Source organism: Homalodisca vitripennis, unplaced genomic scaffold, assembly GCF_021130785.1.
Source record: "Homalodisca vitripennis isolate AUS2020 unplaced genomic scaffold, UT_GWSS_2.1 ScUCBcl_3950;HRSCAF=9793, whole genome shotgun sequence".
NCBI classification, from domain to species: Eukaryota; Metazoa; Arthropoda; class Insecta; order Hemiptera; family Cicadellidae; genus Homalodisca; species Homalodisca vitripennis.
The window spans coordinates 74,564-100,778 of NW_025780088.1; the positions used below are offsets into that span (position 1 = coordinate 74,564).

The 26,215-nt window shown below is 31.6% G+C and overlaps 1 protein-coding gene across 1 annotated transcript in view; it reads right to left on the reverse strand.

Annotated features, from left to right (window-relative positions):
* The window catches only part of LOC124372758, a 50,358-nt gene extending 24,972 nt beyond the window's left edge, over nucleotides 1–25,386 (reverse strand). Inside the window, exons 1-2 of the mRNA XM_046831170.1 lie at nucleotides 25,268–25,386; nucleotides 11,501–11,632 (exon numbers count right to left, since the gene is read on the reverse strand). Coding sequence (XP_046687126.1) covers nucleotides 11,501–11,632; nucleotides 25,268–25,341 — 206 coding nt within the window. The 5' untranslated portion in view covers nucleotides 25,342–25,386. The remainder of the gene's footprint in view (nucleotides 1–11,500; nucleotides 11,633–25,267) is intronic.
* Nucleotides 25,387–26,215: the final 829 nt, after the last annotated feature.

A 26,215-nucleotide genomic window follows, 5' to 3' on the forward strand; every position in this document is an offset into this window, starting at 1 on the left:
CAGAATATAAACCGTCTTTTGGAACATCAGTGCCTGTTAATAATCTCCATAAACCCTGAGTTCCTTCATATGTTTTTTCATTAATAATGATATCATTATGCTCAAAATTCACGGGCAAATTTCCAATCATAAAACTTTTCTTTTTTCTGTCCCAATACAAACCAAATTTATCATCCTTTGCTCTAGGAAGAAATTTTTTACCAATTTCACCAATTATTATATCCGTTGTTCCAGGACTTATTGGTTCAACTATGGTAGAGTCTTCAATGATTCGAGGTCTAAATGGTGTTGAAGATGGTAATTTTGGCAATTCAAACTCAGATTCTGGTATCGAAATATCAGCAAATTGTCGTACAACTGGAACCAAATTCATCAAATTTTGATTATCGCTTAAAACATTTTCAATTTTGCCCTCAACATTTTTTATTGCAGAAGTTACAGGTTGATTAATTTTTTGAATAAGTTCTTGTTCTTCTTCATCCATTCGAATCTGTTCTTTAAATTCTTTGATTAATTTCTTTTCAATTTGATCAAGTTTTTTCGCTTCTTCTGAAGTTACGTTCGCCATTTATTTAGGAAAATTTTAAACGTGGAACGTGGAAACGTGAACACGAAACGTGAACGTGGAACGTAAAAACGAGAACACGAAACGTGAACGTGGAACGTAAAAACGTGAACGTGGAACGTAAAAACGTGAACGTGGAACGTAAAAACGTGAACGTGGAACGTAAAAAAAAAACGTGAACGTGGAACGTAAAACGTGAACGTGGAACGTAAAACGTGAACAAGAACGTGAAACGTAAACACGAACGTAAAACACGAACGTGAAACACGAACGTGAAACATGACCGTGAAACGTAAACACGAACGTGAAACATGAACGTGAACGTGGAACGTGAACAGATTTACCGTTTTTCTGTTATTTTCATAATGTAAATAAAAATTAAAGATAATATAAAAATAATTGTAACAAATATTTTATCAAGTAGATTTGTCAGACCACTGAGCAGCATTTATGTTAGAAAATTTATTCAAATATTTTCCATTTTTAGGCTTCAAAGTTAGATTAATAGTTAAAAATCCATAGTCTTCTTTCCAAATTTTATCACACAATTCATTAAAGTGGTTAAAACTCATATCAGATCCCACATAATTGTTGTAAATCTTTCTCGAATAGTGATCGTCTTGCTTAAAAAACACACAACATATTCAAATTATTTCTAATAACTTGTTTATCAACCTTTGAAAAGCATTGGGAAAGATAGATACAAGATATGTTTTTGTGACGGGACATTACGAAATATTCCTTAATAACGTCTTGATTTTCTAAAATACAATCATCAAAAAACGATTAACGAATTGGGTTTACATTCGCTTAACGGAACTATGTCCTCAGAAGCATTATAAAAATGTGATATTTTCTTACTTAAGTTCTTCTCAATGTTTTCAAATCTTTCTTGTAATTTTTTATAGGCGTCCTGTTCTAAAGATTTACTAAAAACATACAAATTGGAATAAGGAATCAACCTATTGTAGATAAAATTCAATAATAAAGTTGTTTTTCCACATCCACTTGAACCAACAATTAACAATCTGATTGGTTGATCTTTCTTATTTTCTTCAAACGTTTGAAGTTTTATCTGATCTTTTTGCTTTAAAAATTTCTCCATTTAAATAGAAGATTTTCATCTTGAAGCAACGCTTGCGAAAATGAAGCTGTTCAAGTTGACTTCAGAAAGCTCTAAATTAGTTTTAAACTTGGAACATCCTATACACTTAGAGGAAGAATCAAATTATTTTATCGGTTTAAGCGGTTTTTATTCTGACAATTTTGTAATAAATATTAGTGAAAGTTCTCCTTATTGCATAGGATTTAGTGAGAAGAACATAACAAAATACTATGGTTTAAACAAAGGATATTATACTTTCGATCAAATAAAAAATTCCCTTAAAAATTATCTGAAAACATTCAAACAATCAGATAAATCTTTAAACTTTGACGAAAACAAGTTTGAAATGCAAAAAAATTATCTCTCTAATAAAATTCAAATAAAATCACCAGTAAGAATAATGTTTTCAGCAATTATTGTAGATTTATTAGGGTTTGTTCAAGAAACTATTGAGCCAAATCAGGTATATTTAGGAAATAAAACGCCAAAATTTAGACCGTTCGATGTAATTGAAGTGCACTGCAATCTCGTTGAACCTAGTTTTGAAAATCATACCGAACATTTACACAAAGAATCTGAAAATTTTGTACACTTTTTTCCCAAATGTTGCTTATGGATCAAAAATCAGTGAAAAACCGAATGAAATAGACCATATTCCAATTAGAAAAAATATGAAAAGAATTCAAAAAATCGTTCTAACTATACAAGACTCTGAGGGAAATTTATTAAATAATGAGAGTAAAACAACAATATATTTAAGATTGTCGAAAGAATGATGAATCAAGGGAGCTATTGAATAGCTTACCTTCAAAATTTTCAAGAAAACAACTTTTGAATGTATAAATTACAAGAGTCTATGCCATAGACCCTTTCAAAATCTTCATCCTGACACTGTTTTTATCAATGAATCTGGGCTTTATTCTCAAAATAAAAATTACTAGTTAAATTTTTTTTTCTATCTAAATGGAGTCAGTTGTGAATCTACTCAAATTCAATAATAAAGAAATTTTAACATTTGTTGACGAAAATAATGAATTTTGGTTTAAGGCGAAAGATGTTGCAGAGGTGTTAGAATATAAAGATACGAAGAAAGCAATTAAAGAACATGTCAAAGAAAAATATAAAAAAAGCTTCAAAAACATACATTCTGAAGGTAGGGGTGATTCGCCCCCGCCTTCAAACTTTCAAAAAAACACTGTTTTCATAAATGAAGCAGGCATATATTCTTTAATCTTGAAATCTAAAATGAAAATAGCAGAAATGTTTCAAGATTGGGTTTTAGAAGAAGTTTTACCAAGTATTCGTAAATTTGGTGTGTACAAACTTGAAAACGAAAATAAGCAGTTAAAAGATGAAATAAAACAGTTACAAATTTCAGGTCAAATGAAATCCTTGAAAATAGAGAATCAAGAATTGCGAATGGAATTAATGAAGAGAGATATGGTATGTAAAGATTTTGATAAGAAAAAACACCATGTTTTTGTATTAATTAAGAAGAATCACATGTGGGAATATCCTTATTACGTTATCAGAGCTCAGAAACGAGAAATACCAAACCGATTAAAACATCTAAAAATAAATTATCCTGAATTAGAGATTTTGTTCATTGATGACGAACCAAATTCTATCAATCTGTATAACCAAATGAAAGAATCTTTGAATATTTTATACGACGGAAATCATTTTACTACAAATATGGCAGAATCTCGACTGATTTATAGAATATCTAAATTACACGATGAAAATGTTTCTAAATTTTACTAAAAACTCTCGATTTATTATATTTTGTTTGTAAATGTTTAGCATAACTAGGTAACCATCGTAGAATTTTTTTTTCATATTCACAAGGCATTTCGTTTTTATAACTTTCGCTGAAAATTTTTTTAGCACAATCTTTGCAAAAAGCATCTTTTCTATCTTTACTATACTGCCAGTTATTAAATTCAGAAATATTTTTAATTTCTTTACAAAAGTAACAATTTTTTTCTTCTAAAGTTAATTTGTCCATTTTAACGTATAATTCCTTACAATAACAGTCTTTTCTATTCTCTTCTTGACACTTTGTACATTTCTTTTGAGACTCCATTTATATAGAAAAAATTATTACACGATGAAAATGTTAAACTCTTGAATTATGATATTTTGTTTGTAAATGTTTTTGATAATTATTTAACCATTTTATAGTTCTTCCACATTCACATTGAGTATCTTCATAATATAATCTATGGTGATTCTTCTTTACACAATCTTTACAATATGAGTCTTTCTTATCTCTACTATAGTGATCACTATTAAACTCTGAAATTTTTTTAGTTTCTTTACATTTAAGACATTCTTTATCTTCCAAAGTTAATTTTTCTATTTTATCATATAATTCTTTATGATATTCCCTTTCACAATCTTTGCAATTATAATGCATTCCATCTTTCCTATTTTTATCTTTATAAAATTCATTTAAATCTTTAAATTCTTTGCACTTTGTACATTTCTTTTGATGCGCCATTTATATATAGAAAATTTATATTACAGTTTTGACTTCTTCAATTCATATTCATAAAACTTTCCGGTTATTTCTTCATTATTTAAATCTTTTATACTATAAGTTACAGGATCTGTGTTATTAATTTGATAAATCACAAAGATTTCTCTTGACCAATTGTTCTTATATTTGTTCGAAAATGTTTGTTTTTTACTAACAATTCTTACATGATCATTGACTTTAAATTTAGTTTTCGTGTGAATTTCAGGTGGAACATACTTGAAAACGGTCTCTAATAACTCCTTTTCTGCATCCTTATCTACGTCTTTCGGTTTCATTTTGATTGTGCTGTGAACTGTATCGTTATAATTGTTTACGATTTTTTGAAGAATATCGATCCATTTAAAGTTTTTTATTAATCTCAAAAATTACTTTCATTCTCTCATTTTGAGTTCTGTTATATCTCTCTACAATACTTGATTTCTCTTCGTTTTCAGTATGATAAATCTTAATGTTGTATTTCCTCAAAACATCGTTAAATTCTTTATTTTTAAACTCTAAACCCTTATCTGTATGAAGTAGGTTAGGAGGTTTGTGATTGATCCTTATGGCATCTTTTACTATATCTTCGACAGCTTTTGAAACATCCTTGCCGTTTTTTCTTTTGATAGCTCTTGACCAAGCATATTTTGAGAAAGTATCAATAACATTTAACATATACTTAAATCCATCATTTTGATCTGAATAGTTAGACATTATAACTAAATCTGCTGCCCATAAATCGTCAATTCCTAATGTTATAATTTTTCTCTTTTTAAACTTTTTTCGTACTGGTGCATGAATTTCTCGAGCTTCAATCTCTATCTCATCTTTAGTCTTCAATTCTTGCTTAACAGGTTTTGGATTTGGATTCTTTATAAACTTACTCTTGTTTGTCTTACATTTTGAACATTTTGCAGCAATTCTATACAATCCGTTTTGAGTTTGAACAATTTTAGAATCTATATTTTTCGTTTTCTTTTTTACACTTGTGATAGTGAATTAAATCATCTTCCATTTACATATCAAAGTTTCCAAGTTTATTTAATTCGTCTAATATATCTGTTTTATAGCCATACGGTACTGTATCGATCTTATTTTCTAGGACAATTCTCTTATCATCTTTAGCGTTCAGTGCCAGCTTGTTTATGGTAACAGTGTACAACTCATGTTTATAACTTTTGATGACTGTCATCTCCCTAAATTCTTCTTTATCTTCGAACAAACATCTCTTCAAGTTTTCGATATTTATTGTTTTATTTACAACGCTTCTCTTAATTCCTTTACACCTAACTGGGTTTTTATCTAGATATTTGTACGAGTACATCTTAGACCTTAAACCACAAAATTCTTCTAAAACTTCGCTATTTAACTCATCTTTGAATTTCCCTATTACCTTCTTATTTTTTAGTAGTGAAACATTCATGATCTTTTGGATAATCACTTGTATCAAAGTCATCTATATTTTCTTTAATAATTTTAAAAGGATCTCGTTTCAATTCTAGGAAATAACTGTCTGTATCCATGTAACACAGATTCAAATCTGGATCAAACTTCTTTAATTTGGTGTAATAAAACTCATACATTAGCAATTTTGAGAGGTCGAGAACTGAAAATCCTATGTAAATCGGTTTGTTAAATTTAACCTTTTGTTTGTACATGTGACTCGCTATACAGTTGTCGTCAAAGATATTAAAGCATTTGAAGTTTGTTTTCCTGGCCTGTTTCATTGAAAATTCTTCATTTCCTAGTTTTATATCACATCTATTTCGCACATTTTCCATACTTTTTCCAAAAACTGAGTTGTTCATAAGCTTGTAAAAATCTTTCTCAAAGTCACTTGTAGCTTTGGTCCTCATGTTTGTGTTAAAATCAATGTACTTTTTCATAAAAGGCTTCTGATCGAATGCAATAACTCTATTCACATGTTTCAAAATCATACCTTGTTCCAAATAGAACTTCAAATTTCTCGAATGAACAACGTATTCAGTTTTATCCAGTAGAGTTGTGCAAAGTTTGTTTTTAAAATGTTCTGGAGCAAGAGGTAAATCCTTGTGATGTTCGTGTAAATTTGTTGGATATCCAAGATCGACTTCGAGAATATAGCCATAATCTTCGTCGCCAGTGAGTTCTAAAATTGTTTCTTGCCACTCTTCTTTTGTATACGTTTTAGGATCCATCCACTTGATATCACTAAACGGCAGTTTTTGCATAAGACCATACCCATAAAGGTTGTTTGCATCGAGATAGAGTAAATAGTTTTCGGGCTTTGTCTTATCAAAATCTTTTAAATATTTGTTATTTGCTTTCACATATCGTTTAATACACTGAGAAATGCCTCCGCGAATACCTTTTTCGATCATCAAATACATATTATAATCACTAATTAATTGTAATTCTATCTTCGTTAATTTTAACATAGCATCCCATGCAAGACTGGGAGCTGTTAGATAGTGTGCTGGATCAAGCTTATAGCAATTCAAACAAATATTCCTAAAATTTTCAAAGATATCAGCGAGCAATAGAACATCTTGAATGTTATAGAGATCAGAGTAATTTCCTAGATTTTTCTCTTTTAATTTGTTCCAAACATTTAAGTAGTGTTGAAAATCTTTCTCAGATATGCTCTCGTCTGTCAAAAGTGAATAGAAATCTTGAATTCTCAATTCTTCTGTGTAATCAAGTTTTTCAATACTGTCGATAAATTCATAGGGAAATATTCCTTTTCCAGATAGAATTTTAAAAATCTCGTCGTCGTCATTTGGCTGTCTTTCTATTATCTCATTCAGTCCATCTTGTATAAAATGATTTGTATGTTTGAAGTCTTCTCTCTTTAGATTTTTAGCTAACTTTTCTATAGACGAGGCCATGAATCTGAACGTGTCTACAAACGAAAACTTGATGAATTTTCTTGGCTTATCACCTTCGAATTCATAGCCATATCCAGAATTTACAGAATAATTTATATATTTTTCATCGGTGTTTGCAATCAAATCAACATTTCCATATTGTTTAGCCAATTCTTTTATGTACAAATGAGTATCGTAATTTGACATATTGTGGCAGAAAACGGGAATATTCTGAGGAAATTTCAAATTTAGATTGCAACATGCATGAGCTGCGCCTCGAAACTTGCCGGTTAAATGACAATGATCTCTCACTTTATTATAACTCTTATCTTTCCAACTATCAGGAGTAAAACCATACTGAATTGACCCAACATCATAAGCAGACCATTCACAGATATGACAAACGTTTGAATTTTGATACGAAATTTCTTCTTCTTCTGTCAATTTCATAGGTTTCATGTTCTTAGAATTATATTTTTTTGCTATGTATTTCGATAATTTATTGAGTTCTTCAAACAATTTTGTCGGGACGTTTTTCAAATCTTCTTCATTTTTGGCACGATAACATATCGGTTTGTACATGCGATTGGTCACATTCGACACTAAATATAGAGTAAAACCATAAGGAATGTGCCTCTGAATCTTGGTTGTAGTCGATCTTTGTGGATTGTTCTTGCATGTCGGAATTTTTTCTAATATGCTCTCAAAGTCCATATAAATTACGTACGGATGGTTAAATTTCTTTTGATAATTAGTAAATTTAGTTGTTTGACCTGGAAATGGCATAATTGGCTTACAAACTTCATGATTTTTACAAATTTCTAAATGATCTGTTAAATCTCCAGATTTGTAAAAATGGCTTAAACATCTTCTACACAAAAATTTTCTTTCTTTATGTTTAGACAACTGCGAAGAAACAAGCTTATTTAAATCGGTTATCAAAACATAATGAGATTTATCATCTTGTTTAACATACAATAAATCAATGTTTGTTTCAGCGTCATATTTTTCAGAAATTTGTAACGGAACAATGTTAATATTTTCATCAAAACTGTAGACATTGATAGACATTGTTGGATACTTATACTTGGAATTGTAGCTTCGTTTTTCAAATATTTGTATATCTTTCAGAGACATTGGATACTCAAAACCTGAAAATATTTCGTCATTCACAAATTTTTCGTATTGCTTTACACGTTCACAGTCTCTTTCTGGTTTTTCAATAGCACATCTTATTGAGTAAATAAAGCAAAAATCATCTCTATTTTTTATATTTATACAAGCTTTTTTATCTTTGATATTCTTTGGTAAATCGATGTATGATCCTGCATTCATCATTTCGTGTTTGTTAAGGCTCAAAACTAGTTGTTTACAACTTTTAAATGTCCATCCGGAACCTTTATTTGGATTATTCGTTTGTTCTCGATGTGTTAATTTATTAAATTGCTTAGTAATAAAGTCGTTTACGTCAAAGATTTCGTCTGCTTTGATAGTAAAATACATTAGACATGTTTGCGGTTCACCATTCACTAAAGTTCGTTCGTATTCACATTCCAAAGAGAGATAGCCCTTCATATTTTTAACATTTTCTTGAAATTTCTCGATTAAACTTTTAATTTAATATCCGCATAATTGAAAGATATTTGTAAATTGACATGGAATTGTCGTTCAAGTTTGTTAAAATGTATTGCTTGAAAAGACCGTGTATTGAGGATAAAACTACATCAATGATATTTTCGGATTTTACTTTAAGAGTTTTATCAATTTCTTCGATCATTTCAGACTTGGTTTTATCGTTAGTACCGATAGCCAACTTTTCAGCTATTGAATGAAGTTTTTCATCATTAAATAGGTCGAGATTTTTCTTTTCAACTTTGAAATTTCTCTTTAATTCACGTAATTTCTCAATATTAAACATGTTTTCGTGATCGGCAATTTTATTTTCTCTAGCCCATTGTCTTAAATAATTTAGTTCATTATCGTAAATTTGCTTGTTTTTTTCGTGACTTTTAGAATTATAATGGCGATCATAGTTTTTTCTTAAAATTTCTTTTTTGCAGAACGGACATGATATTTTTTCGCGCTCCATTTAGATAGAAAAATTTATTTAACTAAATGGTGCTTGTAAACCAACGATTGCGCCTCTCACGGCGTGATATCACTACGGATATGACGCAGGCGAAGCGATTATCGTGATGGTCGGTCTGTAGTAGCACACCTCGACTGTCATTGATACACACAGCGCAATCTTTCGGAACTAAAATGTCGGTAATGCAGATTTGCTTTTAAGAATAAAAATTGTGTTCCCGTTTACTATTATAACATTTTCTTTTTCAAAATGTTAGATAATTTTACCTATTTTAAATATGCGTACATTTTGTTACTTGTAATTTTCAAATTATATTTTAAATTAATTTCTTAAATTTTTACTTCTCGATGGGCTGTTGTATTGTGTTGCTGAGTATATATGTCCGCGAATTCGGTTTTGGTCGGTTAGGAAGTTTACTTCTGAACTGTTTCAATGCGAGTGGCCATAGCGGAGAAACACCAAGTTCAGAAGTATTCAGATCGTATTCCGGAACCATTTCTCTATCCGTATCTCGCTCTTCTCTCTCTCTCTAGCCTGAATATAGATCCTAGCCTATAAACGGCAGAAGTGATCGTGTCATAGGCATAAAAAGAGAGGGAGAGAGAAAGAGACAGAGGGAGGAGAAAAGGTCGACCGAGAGAAATGGTTTTGCACTTTTTGACTTTGAATTTTTTCTATTTAAATGGAGTTCTTGAAAGAGTTAAATGATATTGGAGAATGTAAGTTTAAAGAGTATAAGAAGTTAAATGAATTGGAAGAAAATAAGAAATACAAAATTTTGAATTTGGAGAAAATGAAAGATAAATTCGGGTTTACAATAATTGCCGAGTTGGAAGATTGTAAAGTACACTTACCGAACAGATTTTTGACTGTTTTGGATGAAAAAAAGATTAAAGAATTAAACAAAAATGAAAAATTACACTTGATTGTTACTGGAAAGAAGACTATAAAAGATAAAGAAATTATAACAATTAACTTTGTAGAATAAAGATTTTTTATTAAGATTTCTGGATTTTTTCATTAAAACGGCTTATAAATGTAGAAGCATACATTGAACAGTAAAACAGCTAAAGATTCGGTTATTTAACATTCGTGCTTTCCTGTTAGATTTCTTAGATTTGTTTATTGTTCAATGGACAGTATTTTACATTGATTTTCTGACTGTCCCAAAAGTGGTCTAGGAACCCCTTACTGTTTGATTTTACAGATTCGTTTATTGTCCTTTAAACAGTATTTTCCCTTGATTTTCTGTCTGTCCCAAAAGTGAGCTAGAACCGCCATACTGTTTGATTTTACAGATTCGTTTATTGTCCTTTAAACAGTATTTTCCCTTGATTTTCTGTCTGTCCCAAAAGTGGTCTAGAATCGGCATATTCATATCTACTGTTATATACATATTTTGTATTCTGACAATAAACCATTTGAATTTGAATTTGAATTAGACAACACAGTAATCCACCAAATACACCAGTAATCCACCAAAAACCCACGAGTAATCCACCAAACTTCTCAGGTGGTTTCCTCTTATCAAAATAATGAAAAAGTTCATATAAACGTATACATTTATTGGATTTTATGTAAAATTAACTGAAAAATTGAATAAAATACGTCCCAGACCTGTTGGACCAACCATTTCTGAAGTACCAGACAGAATATGAAAAATTTGGTCTCAAGAAAAACACGCAAACTTTTTAACCAAAAATATAAGAGAATTTAATTTTGAAGAGAATAATGTAAAATAGGCAAATAATAAACAAACGCAAAGTTTAAAGTTTCATTAAATCAACACGTACAAAAAATAAGACAGAAGATGCAATATCTGTTTATTAAATAAACGTTCTTCATAAAAACAAAACATTTAATGACGTTTTTTTCAGTAAATAGTTACAAAACATTTACAGTATAAAACATTGTAAATTTAGAAACAAGATTTTAAATTACTACTTATATTTAAGTTTTTCCAGAGAATGTAATAAAGTAAAAATATAAGTCAATAGAGGAACTTTTTAATTCTGTGCCACATTCATTTAGATTGCTTTAAGATTTGCCTCATTCTAACCATTGCTTTTACACTAGGACTAGTGGCATGTTTTATAATCAGATTTCCAGTATAGCTTAACTATCACATCTTAGATGAGATGACTCATCACACATTATCAGGTCACCAATGGGTGGCACAGTGATGTCATGTTACTTCAGTGAAACTGAAAAACTCCCTTGATTACTCTTGGTTATTGTTCTTGCATAAACAATTAAGGTGTCAGACTCTGTTGGTACCATCACAGTTGACAAGCAAAATTCCAGATCTACTTGAATCCAGGAAGATTAATATTTTCCAAAATTTAAAGGTAAAAGAAGTCTGTCACAGGCATACCTCTCCAACTGGCCAATTATGCTGTGGAGTTCCTGCTGAGGGTTGAGACGAGGCGATAGAGAGGAACTGAGGCTGGAGCTGTCGGTACACGACACCAGAGTGCTCTCCTCACTGCTGTCCCCGGCCAAACACCTGTTCACAAGTCACAATACACAAAAGTCAAACTTAGCTACTATAAACTTACAATACTTATTTGATTTGTACAAATGGACAAATGGACACATTTCACACTTAATAGTAATGATTTATTTCTAAAAAAATTACCTTCTATTACACTTAAATTATTAAAATACAACAGGCAGGCAAGCTTTTTCTGTCTTTTGATTTCTTCAAGTATTGCTTTTTTATTTATTTTTTTTTACTGAAAATTATTTTTAAGTTATCATCAGTTATTGTGAAAAATGGAGCAGAAATGCCAAAGTTATAAAAGTAATAGAAATAAGTATCTGATATCAAGAATTACAACTTTTGTCATAAGATAAGTTGCTTTGTTCAGGAACTGGATTATAATTGGAACCCTACTTTCCAATGGCCTATTGAAATTGGAATAGTGAATAAACTTCAGCTACGGTATCAGTTTAACTTTAACTTTTTTTTACAAATGAAATATAACGTAACTCTTCTGTTTCCATATATTACTTTAGTTTAAAGTTATATTACATTAAAGTTACGGTCTTTTTGTAAAAATTTTGAACACAAAAAGCAATACAGCTGAAATTTATTTACCAAATGAAAGAAATCTTATCTGATTAATCACAGCCAATAAATCTAGACATCAAAATGTAAGGATTAATTTAAACAGTTAAAATTGAACATTTTACTCAATATTGCTATATATTTGAAAGGAGAACTGTACTTTCACATTCCTCTCGTTTTTATCAAGGGGTATTTTGAGTTCTTATTTTGAAGATTTAGATGAGGAGAGATGAATAGATAAGACATGAATCAGAACATGTGCTTTTTGTGCTCCCAGAATTGTTCAAATATCAGTGGTAATGTATAGTTGTTTAAGAAATGTTTAGATAGGTAAGTAACAAGATAAATGTTATCTATGTGATAGTTGGTGTGAAAACTGCTTAATAAATTTGGACAGTTTTATCAAAACAAAGTTCTCAACTTTGAGAGACTGCATTTCACCAGAAATGGCCAACACCTAAACAAGTATGGAAAACTAAAACTTGCAGATGAAATAGTGAAACAAGTGAACTATTTGCATAATCTAAGTGTATCCGATATACGGCAAGCTCATTCTGGACTTCTGCCAACTAATATAGATCTTGCTCAGTCTACTTGAGATAAGGAGAGAATGTTAATGGTTAACGATGAAAACATTTCTACCTTCAGATGGGATTCTCACTTCGGTGTCCAATACCTCAGTACAGAGTACTATGAGGATATGGAAGGGTTGCCTACAGCTTCAAGAGAACACCTGACAGTAAATCTTCATCCTTTGATAGACAATTCTGTGCCTCCCTGTGTATCTGAATACAGCATGATTCAAACACACAATCGCTCAACAATGGTCTTCCTCACACATCCTAATTACCACATCTCTTGTGAAACTTTTTTAGTCATAGCTAGTAATTATGTAATGTCAATGTAAGCACTCAGACTAAATCCACACACCCTGTTAACAATTTAAATATTTTTCATTGCAATATTCAAGGACTTATAAATGATATAAAAGTAGATGATTTTAATGATTTCTTGACAATTTAATTTAAACTCCAGATATTATCTGCCTCTCTGAACACTGGAACTCAGAACACAATAATTTATACTTTAAAAAAATTCAAAAAAATTTTACCTTTATCACAGGATTTGTTAGATGTGTCATGAGTTGTCAGTAAGGGGAGTATGCGTGGCGGGGGTTAAAAAATTCAATTTTTTATTATTATCTTAAAAAAATTTCCATTTCATCCCGTTTAAGAAAATATATAACACTAGGTACTTTCCTTGCTTTTTATGGTAAAAAAATAAAAACAAGAATGGCATTGATGCATTCAGCTTGCCTCAACGTCTTACTTTTTTATGTTTGGTCTAGCCTATGTCTGGATTCACTTATACTCATTTATATATTATAATAAAATACTCATGTGATATATAATACAAGTTATTATTTTGTGTTGTCAATAGTTTAGGTTGGTAACATTGTTAGACAGTACTAGATACTGTAATAATAACTTGACAGCTGTTAGTTTGTGGTTTGTTTACATTTCAGTTTCAGTGTTTTGTGTTTGTTTACGTTGAATAACAAGTGATTAGATTGTTGATTTTGTCTAATAATTATTGTTCAGTGCTTTTTTACTATCACTATAATGCCTAGAATAAAACGATTCAATAAGAAACATTTTAGAGGTAATCAATTTACTAGAAACGTTAGTGATGCTAAACACAGTTCATCTAGGCCTAGTCCTAAAGTCTTCCAGTTCTAAGAAACTGAAACATTCTAAGCTTCCTGATCTATTGAGCGAGGAGTGAAATACAGGTTCAGATTCAGATTCAGAAATTCTTTATTCATAAAACAAATGCACAGATTGTACAATGAATAGCGTCAATCATAGTTAATAAAAAAATTATCTAACATCAACTTATAAAATATTAACTAACATAAGCATTTAGTACTAGGATTACTATTATAATTTTCAAGTGTATTTCATGCACAGTTGCTAGAATAAACATTCATTCATTATAAGTTATGGTAATAAATAATTATCTTATACATATAAACAGACACATACATACATAAATACATATACACAGACACATATACACGTAAATACATATAGACATGTTGAGCTAAACCAGTCAATTAGCCCTTTCAAAAAATTCTTGGAATGAATATATAGGTCTATTTAGTAGATATTCTTTAAGTTTAGTTTTGAAATGATTCGTGTTGTAGTTAGTTTTCAACTCAATTGGTAAATGATTTAGAAACTTTTTCCCCATGTACGAGGTTTTCTTTTTATAAAATTCCAAGTGATGAGAATCATTAGATATATTGAACCGTGTATTATATTGATGTTTTCTTTCTGTTAAAGCAAGATTGCAGAAATGAACAACGTAATTTATAGTTTCAAATATGTATAGATTGTAGACAGTAAATATTTGGAGTTCCCTAAAAATATGCTTAACTGAATCTCTCCTCTTTAATCTCTTTATAATTCTAATAGCGTGCTTTTGTTTAACTAGAATTTTGTATAAATTATGTGATGTGGTAGCTCCATAGATAGCTATACCGTAAGCAATGTGGGAATTAATGAGAGCATAATAAATTGATTTTAGAGATTCTACACTGCAAACCTTAGCCAATCGTCTCAGTGCATATAGACCACTGGAAATTTTATTTAAAACATAGTCCACATGTTCATTCCAACTTAAGTTTTTATCTATAATCAATCCTAAAAATTTTGTGCTGTAGGCATTTAGCAATTGTTCTTCCTCAATGAAAATGTTGGGTTGAACCCTGTTTAGAGCTTGTTTTGTGGAAAAAGAGATAAAATTTGATTTGTTTGAGTTTAATAAAAGGGTTTTACTTATCAAGAAGTCTTTTATCATTGATAGACCTATAAAAGCGGACATCTCAACACTTTCAACACTTTTTCCTGAGATAACCACATTTGTGTCATCAGCATATAAACAGACAGCAGAGCTTTCTCCAACCAATAAAGGCAACTGATTTATATAACAAAGAAAAAGAAGTGGACCTAATATTGATCCTTGTGGGACTCCATGCTTTACTGTTCTTAGTTTTGAATTGAATTTGTTTTTAAAACAATATCGAGTACTGTTTGAAACATGCTCTATTTCAACGTATTGCATCCTATTTTGAAGGTAAGAACTAAACCATGCAAGTTCCTTTCCCATAACACCCAACATTTTAAGAGTACTTATTAATTTACAATGTGACACACTGTCAAATGCTCTGGTCAAGTCCAGAAATACTCCAATCACGTGTTCTCCCTTATCCACTGAATTGATTATTGAATCAATAAAACTCGATACCGGCGGTAATTGTAGATCGTCCAGATCGAAAACCGTGTTGTTGACTGTTTAAGAAATTGTTAGATTCCAGATAATTTAAAAATTGGTTATAAACAACTTTTTCATATATTTTTGATAAAACTGGGAGGAGAGACACTGGCCTATAACAGGCAGGATCATTTGGATCTCCCTTTTTAAAAATAGGAATTACTTTAGCTATTTTTAGCTTATCTGGAAAAATTCCTGATATCAAAGAAGAATTAACCAAATGTATTAAGGGTTTTAATATTAGTGGACAGGACTGCTTTAGAACAATAATTGAAATTTCATCAAATCCTGACGAATATTTGTTTTCAAATGATGAAATTATGCTTTTTAAGTCAACTTCATTTACTGGTTTAAATTTAAAGGTAGTTGAAATTTGGTTTGAGTGCTGAAATTCAATATTGCTTTCATGGTTGGTGGAGGAAATGCTCGGAAGTATTAAGCTATCAACTGCTTCAACAAAAAAAATTATTAAAAATATTAGCAACCAAGATTGGGTCTGTCAATATTTTACCGTCCACTGCAAGTGATATGTTTGATATTGAAAGCTTCTGTTTACCGACTTCATAATTAATTAAATTCCAAGTAGTTTTAACTTTATTAGGCGCTTTAGAAATTTTACGATCATAATAACTCTTCTTTTGCAAGGCAATAGACTGGTTCAACTCTTTTTTTCATATTTTTAATGGTTGATTTAATATTATTATTTTTAGTAATTCTAAATTCATGCTCTAATTTAACCATTTCTTTTCTCCTACATTTCAGCTCTTCAGATGCCCATTTATTACTTTCCATTAATTTCTTAGAGGTAAATACTTTAGGAAAGTTTACATCAAAGTAGTAACAAAACAAATTGCTAAAAACATCATACTTGTGAATTACAGATGCCTGGAAAACTTCACACCAGTTTAACTGAGACAATTGTCTTAAAAACACATTATAATTATTAGCTGTGAATTTTCTAGTTAATTTTCTTAAAACCAGATTCTTTTGATTTGTTATTCCAAAAATTTCCAGCAACTGTGCATCATGATCAGACAATTGAGTTATAATTCCATATGTATTTAAATACTCTTTTTTTATATTAGTTATGAAGTTATCTATTGCTGTTTGTGACTTATTTGAAGTTCTTGTTGGAAAATCTACAGTGTAAATCATATTATAAACCCTAAGAATATTAACAAACTGTTTATATATGGAACTATCCACATTTAGAACATTTATATTTAGATCACCAATTATAATTACATTTTCATACTTGTTATTTAATATCTCCAATAATAACTCAAACTTAGCCAAAAAGGAGTCCTCATAACAATGTTTAGGGCTCCTGTAAACACAAGCAAGTGTGAATGAATAATTATCTATTTTAATCTCCGAAACACAACATTCAAATTCTTTTTCAATTAGTAATGACTGGATTGCCGGTAAATTGACACTTTTTGAAGTCAAATTTCTGTGTACTAGAATGACAACACCACCTCCAGTGCTTAAGCATCTTGCAAAATGAGAGGATTTAAAGTAGTTTGGTATATTTAAAAGTATTAATTCAGCATCTGACATATTATGTTCCGTAAGTGCTATGATATCAGGGTTAATTTCATCTAAATTGCACTGAAGTATATCTAGACGTGATGGAAGGTGCTGAATATTCTGATGCAATATTGTTAGTTTAGAATTTTGTAATCGAAACTCATTGTTACTGTTTTTTTTATTACAAGACACTTTGGTAACCAGGTTAATATTTTTATTTGTATTAATTGATAATGATCTCTTATAATTGTTGAATGCAATCATCTTTAAAGATTTGCCTGTATTTCTTTCATTAAAAAAGATTTATCTAAAGCTATTTCTGGTGAACCCCATCCCAAAAAAGGACTACTTAAAGGTGACTCACTTTTGGCTGGTGTCTGATCTAATTGCTTATTTACAGAACTTAGACTATCCATAATTATATTACATTCCTCTTTGTCAGCACATATATGAGACACTGGAGAAAGAAGTGGCACTTCATTAAATGCCTTTGATTTCACACACTGCACTTCATCCGGGTTTCTGTACAGCTGCAAGGGTGATGGCATAGGAGTTGTCAGAAGAAGGTCATCAGCAGAGATTATTTCAACATCAGCCTGGACTCCAGTTGTTGTAGCCATATCCAGAGCATCAGACAGTGGGTCTGTATCAGTTCTCTCTCCCCGCTGGTAGGTGTTAGAAAGAGAGTCTCTCAGTTTCTTCACAAAGTTAGAATAAGACAGGCCACCTCTTAACCTCCGAGAGGCATGTTCATCATACGTTATGATGTCAACTGAGGCTCCTGTTATTTTATGAAACTCAATAATCTTGATGACAAAGTGTTCAGGTGGAATTTCATCCCTCACACAACCCATGGGTGAACAAATGAGTTTTTTTTAAACCCCTCTTCTTAAATTCTTGTATCAACTCATTGAAAGCTAAATTGTAGTCATCTAGTTTGGGTTTGTAGAAATATTTTGATTTGGTAATCAAACCAAAAATTGTTGTACCCTTTGCAGTTTTTTGACAGGTCAGATGGCTATTAATACAATCATTGACTGAGGGCATTCCAAAATTTCTCTTTAAACATTCTTGCAATTCCAGCACTCATATTTCTCTTATCATTTAAATCTGCTGAGATACAATGAGAGAAACCCACACTTTCATCACATTGATACTCCTGAAACACTTTGTTAATATTCTCTTCAACGATCTTAATTGGTAAATCCAGCTCACCCGCCAAAGACACATCCGACAGTGTTAAAGTTACAGGAAGACCTGTCATTGTATTCTTGTTGTATATATTGGTGTTCTTCGTGTGATACATTTCACCTAAAGAATCAATTATCATATAACTAAGTTTCTTTTTGCCTTTGTAATTAAGATGTAATCCTTGACGTGTAAAATGAATTCTTCTAAAAGCATCCAAATCAATGAGATGAACTCGATCCATCCTTACCACGATCTCTCGTATGTAGTTATTAACCATTGCTATGTCATCATGTATTGAGTTGTTCTGAGGTACATCAAAGCGAGGAGGAATAGTGGTAATAAATATGGATCTTGACATACTTAAAGTTCGGAGTTTATTTTCCATTTCTTCATATATAAATCTAGGAGATCTTTTAATCATATCATTTGTACCTGCTAACAATATAAGAGGGTGTTCATGAGATTTTGCAGCTTGATTGTACACTCGACAGATATCAGCACCAGGTGTTACCACAAGGTTTGAACTTTATTGTTGACTTGGAGCTTATATCCAATTTAGTAAAGTCATTTTCTTCCTGCAAAGAATGTAATAGTTCTGAATGTGTTGAGATTAGATTAGAAGATGATTTCAAAAAAGGATTGGTCCATCGCATGATAATTGTATGTATTGTTTGTGGGAAATCTTAATCAGCAATGAGTTGAAGATTCAATAGTACAGTAGGCCTTACAATATCAACATTAGGTATGTCTATGCCTTATGGTCAATTAGCAAGGGCTTAGAATCAGGGAAAATGTTCTCAGCGGTAATGAATATTACACAGCCAAGATGCCGCATGGATGTATATCACAATAAATTTTTGAATGCTACAAAAGAAGTTTGTGAAGCTTCTCTTTTGCAAGCTGCTAATGAAGCTATAATTGAAAATGATGGTTGTGCCGATGTTGCAGCTGCTTTCAACGGAACATGGCAGAAGCGCGGTTACACCTCTCTAAATGGTGTGATTACAGTAACAGTAACATCATTTGATACTGGAAAAGTGATGGATTTTGAATGCCTATCAAAGTACTGTAATGTTTGTGTGAGGGAACCATACATATCAGATCCTGTAAAATTGGAGCAACATAAGCAAACAAACAAATGTTCAGGTAATTACACAGGTACCAGTGGTGGCATGGAGGTTGTAGGCGCCAGAGCTCTTTGCAACAGGTCTATAAATAAGTTAGGCCTAAGATATGTAAAATACCTTGGAGATGGAGACTCCAAAGGCTTCACTTCTGTTCTAGAGAGTAAACCCTATGGTGACAATGTGCAAATATCCAAACTAGAATGCATTGGCCATATACAAAAAACGCGTTGGTTCTAGATTGAGACGACTGAAGAAAGATATGAAAGGAAAGAAATTAATCGATGGGAAAGGATTAGGAGGAAAAGGCCGCTTGAGTGATGAAGAAATAGATCAGCTGCAGCGATACTATGGCCAAGCAATAAGGAATAACTTGACAGTGTCGATATGCGAAAAGCAATATGGGCAACAATTTACCACAAACTTTCAAGTGATGAAAAACCACAACACGAGCTTTGTCCTTCTGGAAATGAGTCTTGGTGTAAGTATAAAAAGGCACAAGAACTTAATATAGAATATAAACACAAAAAACTCTCTACCAGAAGAAGTAATGAATGTAATAAAGCCAGTTTACAAAGATTTGTCAGATCCAAAATTGTTAAAACGTTGTTTGCATGGAAAGACTCAAAATCCGAATGAGAGCTTTAATAGTGTGATTCGGAGTAGGGTTCCAAAAACTACATTTGTAGGGCTTAAAACTCTTCAAATTGGAGTAAATGACTCCGTTATAAGCTTCAATAAGGGTGCCATTGGTAAAGCTAATGTGTTTCAAAGATTGGGAATAACACCTGGGAAGTTTATGATTGAAGAACTGAAGAAAATTGATGAAAATAGAATAAAAAAGCAAATAAAGAGGTTCAAGAGGAAAATAAGAAAAAAAGGGTTAGGAGAAGGTTGCTCAAGAGAAAAAAAGAAGATACTGACTGTCAGAATTATGTTCCAGGAGGTTTTTAGTGTGTGTTTGCTAGTTTAGACTTTAAATGGATTTTCCCAAAAGTTACTTTTTTCAGTGTTTAGGTACCACTTCCCGAACTATTAGGCCTACAGACTTCAAAATTTATACACATAATTTACACTACTTAGTGAGTAATTTACTCTATTATTATGAAATTATATTAAGTTTTAAGTAGTCTAAAAAAAAAACTTTAAAATTAAAGGTATTTTTATAGTATAAAAAAAGAAAAATCTTTTTCCTTAATAATTGTTGTAGCTAAATACTTCATAATGGAGTACTTCATTAACCAACATGAACACAATAAGCAAAAAAAATGTCATCACCCTAGTTTTTATAGGTTATGAGAAACTTGTACCTAAATAGTAACATGTTTTTCCCATTTAAATAGCATTGGAGGCCTCACCGCGGCGTGTTCCCCTTGTCAAGATCTGATACAGCCAAGTTCAGTAGAGAGTTATATTTGTTAATTATGTGGTGTGGAACTAATTTCTAAAGTGAAAACAATTGTTTTATGTATTTATAGGCTGTTAAATAGACATTTCAATAACAAGAATGGCATTAAGTTTTTTTTTAATCAGTTTTGTATTTTAATAGAATTTTGTAGAAAAAAGGATCCTAAAGCCAAATTTCTTGTTGCAGGTTACTTTAATTTTAACACGCTCGAACAAAGTAACTGTAAAGCTGATGGTTTAACACACTAAATTCATGTCATGTATTTTTACATTTTAATTAACCAACTACAATAACAAAAGATTCTAGTACCTGTATTGACAATATTCTAACCAGCTTCGATCCATGTAATGCATTCACACTTGATATAAGTTTTTCTGATCACTCTGCCCTGCTTCTTGTTCTTATAAATTATAAGACAATCCTAACATGCAACACAACATATAACTTTATGTCCAAGAAAAGGAATTATTCCAAAGAAAATATTATATCATTTAAATCACATCTTTCAAATGATGACTGTCACACCGTCTATGATATTCAAAATGATGACTCCCAACAAGAAATGTTAGATAATCTTGCAAATTTTTAAACATCATTTTGATCATGCTTTCAACTTTTCCGCCAAAAAGAAATTTGAGCCATCAGTTGACAAAGGATGGGTCAAAGCTGGTTTGTGAATGTCAGCGGCCGGGAAGAGGGAACTCCACATGCAATGTAAAGACTAGCGGTCTTATTTTCAAAGTAGAACGGCTTGGAATATTGTAAAACAAGAAACAGAGTCTTTAAAAAAAAACACACTCCTATTACTGAAATACAAATAAATAATAAACTACACATTAATCAAACTGAAATTGCTCACGCATTTAACTAACGTTTCTTGAATGTATACAGTAAACTTAGGCTGTCTCCTAATTATAAATAATCTTCTTTTTTTCTTCATAAACAGAATAAACTAGTAATCTTCTAACATCTTTTGGATCTGTGACTGACCTAAATTTTTTTGAGACACTAATGCAGCTAAAACATATAAAATCTTCGGGCTGGGATGAAATACCTGTGTTTCTTCTCAGAGAATGTGCCAGCTTCCTAAAGAAGCCTTTGGCTTATTTGATTAATTCCTCTCTTAAAACTGGTGTTTTCCTGATGCTCTTATACAGTAATGTAAAAACCAATTTTTAAAAAATATGACACAACCCAACCTGATAACTATTAACTTGATAACTATCACCCAATTGCTCTCCTTCCTCCAGTATCTAAAGTATTGGAAGCTGTAGTTCTCAACCAACTCTCTAGTCATCTTGAAGAGAATGAATGTTTTTATCCTTCGCAATTTGGGTTTCAAAAGAGAAGAGGAACCTTAATGCTATTAATTAAATTGCCTCAAGAGTGGCGAGTGCTTTTGATTGTTCACAGTTTACTGCTGCTGTGATCTTTCGAAGGCGTTTGATTGTGTCCAACATAGAATATTGTAAAAAAAATTGAATTTTTACGGTGTCAAAGATGATGCATTGGGATGGCTAGACTCATATCTCACTAAGAAATATGAAAATTAGTTTAGGGGTGCCCCAGGGCTCTATCTTGGGACCAATGTTGTTTCTGATTTACACCAATGATTTGCCAGCGAATATAAAAAACTATAATATAACTATGTATGCTGATGATACTACTGCTCTCATTTGTAATCATGACAAAAATCTCACTGAACAGGCTTATTTCTCAGAATTTATTAGAAATCAATAATTGGTTCAAAGTAAATAGTCTTTTACTCAACACTGGAAAAACTCAGACAGTAATTTTTCACCCATAAGAGCACAAGCTCTTATGGGTGAAAACAACGAGTAGGCTACTCCTTCTTTGACAGATTTTTTATGGTTGGATTGATAATTTAAATATTTTACTGTGTGTTTTATTTAAAAAAAAAAAACAGTTGTCTTAAGGACATCCCTATCTCTTAATACACACACATCCAAAAAAGGAAGCTTGTTTTGGACTTCCACTTCCATTGTGAGGTAGATGGAAGGAGAAATACTATTAATGTGATTCAAAAACTTATTTAATTAAATGTCTCCATGAGAAAAAATAACAAAGGTATCATCCACATACCTCCGTCAAATCTTCGGTTTGAACTGAGCTGAAGCCAAAGCTTTTTGCTCAAATTCCTCCATAAAGATATTGGCGAAAATAGGAGACAGTGGAGAACCCATTGCCATCCCCTCATCTTGACAGTAAATTTTACCCTCTAACTCAAAATAATTGCATTGAGTGCATAGTTCTAACAGTTCAATAATTACTGGTACGGGAAGTTTAGTTCTATCCTTTAATGTTTGGTCTTCTTTGAGATGTGATTTAATAATTCCAAGAGTTTCTGGAACTGGTACATTTGTAAATAGACTTTCAACGTCAAAACTTACTAGTTTGTCAGTTTCAGTCAACTTCAGGGATTTTTTTGATAAAAGAGTAAGTTTTTCCTACCAATGGCGTTAAGATGTCCAAGAGGACTTTAGACAATTCCCTGCAAGATGAATCACGAGAACTAATGATGGGACGGAGAGGGATGGTAGGTTTGTGGATTTTGGGAAGGCCATACATATGGGAGATTTTGGAATGGTGAGGAGTTAATTTAGATCTAAATTTATCTGAAAAAATTTTTTTGTGTTTTCTTAAGGTGTTTGCTGCTTTTTCGTTCAAATGAATCAGTCGGGTCTTTATTTAAAACTGTATATTTGCCAGTATTTAAAGTTTCCACAATTTTTTCTTTATACGCTACTGGTACAACAGTAGCGTTGCCTTTATCGGCCAGTAAGATTTTGACGTGTTGTCTTTCCCAAGGATCGACATGGCCTTTTTCTCCTCTATTGTCAAATTGGGTTTTGTGGGAGGAATTTTCCTGAGTAAAAGACTGGTCTCACAACAAAACCGGTCACCCTGTTCCTCAGATAACTGTGAAACAGCCGATTCAATTCCAGTTACGAAATCCAGTGCCTTTACCAATTTTCATGCCACAGAAAAGTTTAAGCCCTTGGATAAAATTGATATTTCCGCTTCATTGAGGATTTTTGAAGACAGGTTGATTACATTTTTATTATTTGCATCCGTATTCACCTTGCCATCTTTAGGCAAATCACATTGTTTGGGCCTTATTTTTTGAAGTTTGGAGATTTTCTTTTTCTTGTCCGGATTTTTCCGGACATTTGCCATTGTTTAGTGAAACAAGAAATCAGTAACACTATGTTTCGAGATCTGCAATCTGATCTCTTCTTCAGGTAAATAACTAACCTAATACATAATTACAAACTAGGTTAAAATAAACAAATCATACCAAAGCGTTGTGGCATGCCTAAGTCAGGAATCACAACCACCATCTTGTTTGTCAACTTCACTTACTCTAAAACATGCACTTAACAAAAAACTATACACAACACTAATCATTAAAACCGAACTACAGAATACAGGTCACAATACGTCTGCATTCGTCTACCAACCACCTACGACTGACCAGAGGGCACTAGCCAATACCAATTGTCACAGCGGATAAAAAATATTAGACGAAGACAAAAACATAGGTCTATTATATCAAAATTTAGATCTGGATTTGAGAAAAAACCAGTTTAAATCCTGTGGAAGATGAAATCCTGCCTGTAACCATATTAATTGTTATCAGTACTGTTGATCTTGTACTATACCACTGTACCGACTCTCCTAGAGTATCACGAGGACAAGCAAAATAAGGCTAAAAATTGGACTGGCATCTCCTTTTAGAACAATTACCTATAATTTCACAACTAAATCTTAAATTCTTTCATTTTGCATTATGTTACAATTTATATAAGAAAGGACTTAGTTCAAATTTTCAAATTTAACTATAACCACCCTTTGTGGATGATTTTAAAGTATAATATAACAGTAAGGAAAGATTGTAATAATTTTAAATGAATGCATGAACCATAATGTATCATAAAGTAAATGAGAATTATTAACTAAATTCTAGTAAAACTGGTACTGAACATCAAGGAACACTGTTGGGGCCATCATTGTCTAAACTGGTCAAAAAGAAACACAACTAATGTTTTTATCACATCACTTGATTGTCACAAGACATTTAAAAAAGGCACTTAATAACATTAACAAAATTTAAAACTAGCAAGTATAAAATTTGTGAATGTAAAATTATATCAGCCTAGTATATACCAGTCATATTCCAAAGAATAAAACACATTTAAGAATATAGACATTGAAATGCAAAGAACCTCTTAGTTGTATTTTAAAATTTTTATGTATTATACAAACGAAAGACAGATTTTTAGTAAAAAAATTTCAATGGACAGTGTGAAAGGTTCTTGACATATTGAAGGTCCTAAAATACATGAGTATTATGTTATGTATAATTGTTCTATCACCTTCTTGCCACAAAAAATAGAGTACTTTATATTAAAATTAATACTATAATATACTCTAAAAATACTGATGACAAATCACACTCACTCAGTGCTGGAACTGACAGGTTGGACAGGTAGGTACTGGAGGCGAGAAGTGTTTCCACACAAACGGTTCACCATGGCTTTGAAAAACGCCACAGTAGCTTGGCCAGTTGTTGTCTGAAAAAAGTAGTACATTCATAACATAAGTCATGCAGGGTTACTATCCACCAACTGTACAAAACAATAAGTTAAAATGTTCACCTTTGTATGTATTAAATAGTGAGTGCCCCCTTACCTCACCCAACATCACTATAATAATAATGCATTTAGCACAGTATTTACTGTCAGCTCTTTGAACAACGAAATCATCTGGAAACAATGAGACTCATTCATAGTTAAGATAACAGCAAGGGCAACAACAATGCTGGGGTTAGTACATGTCAGGAATGAAAATATTAAATTTGATTCTTAAGACTGTGGACATACTGCTACTGGATATTAGTGAAGTCTATTCAGTTTACTCACGTTTGTAATTTCCTCTAATGGTCCTAAATAAATCAGAGGAATGTTGTTTATGACTATTACAAACTATGGCTATGAAAAGACACACTAAAAGGTTTAAACTTAGGGTCTTTATTTTCTCTGATATTGGGTCCTCAATTGTCCTACGGCTTTGTGTGATTGTCCAGAAAGTAACAGACATTTGGGACTAGCTCGGCAGTGGGGAGGGCATCTTGAGGTAAAATGATTCCTATGCTTAATAAGCCTCGAGCTAAGGTAAAGGACAGTCTGTATCTCTTCTACTTTTCTCACTGAGACTAGTTAAGATGTGCGCTGCAATTGAAAATCCCACTTCTTGTGAAGTCATTCAGTAATGTTTTTGTTGTAAAAAAATACAAACCAATTGAAATCCCTTACCAACTTTATTAGATTTGATGGGGATAAATTAATAAGTGCAGCAGGGTGAAGCAGGAATATATTTATTTTTAAAATGGCTGCACCAATAAATACA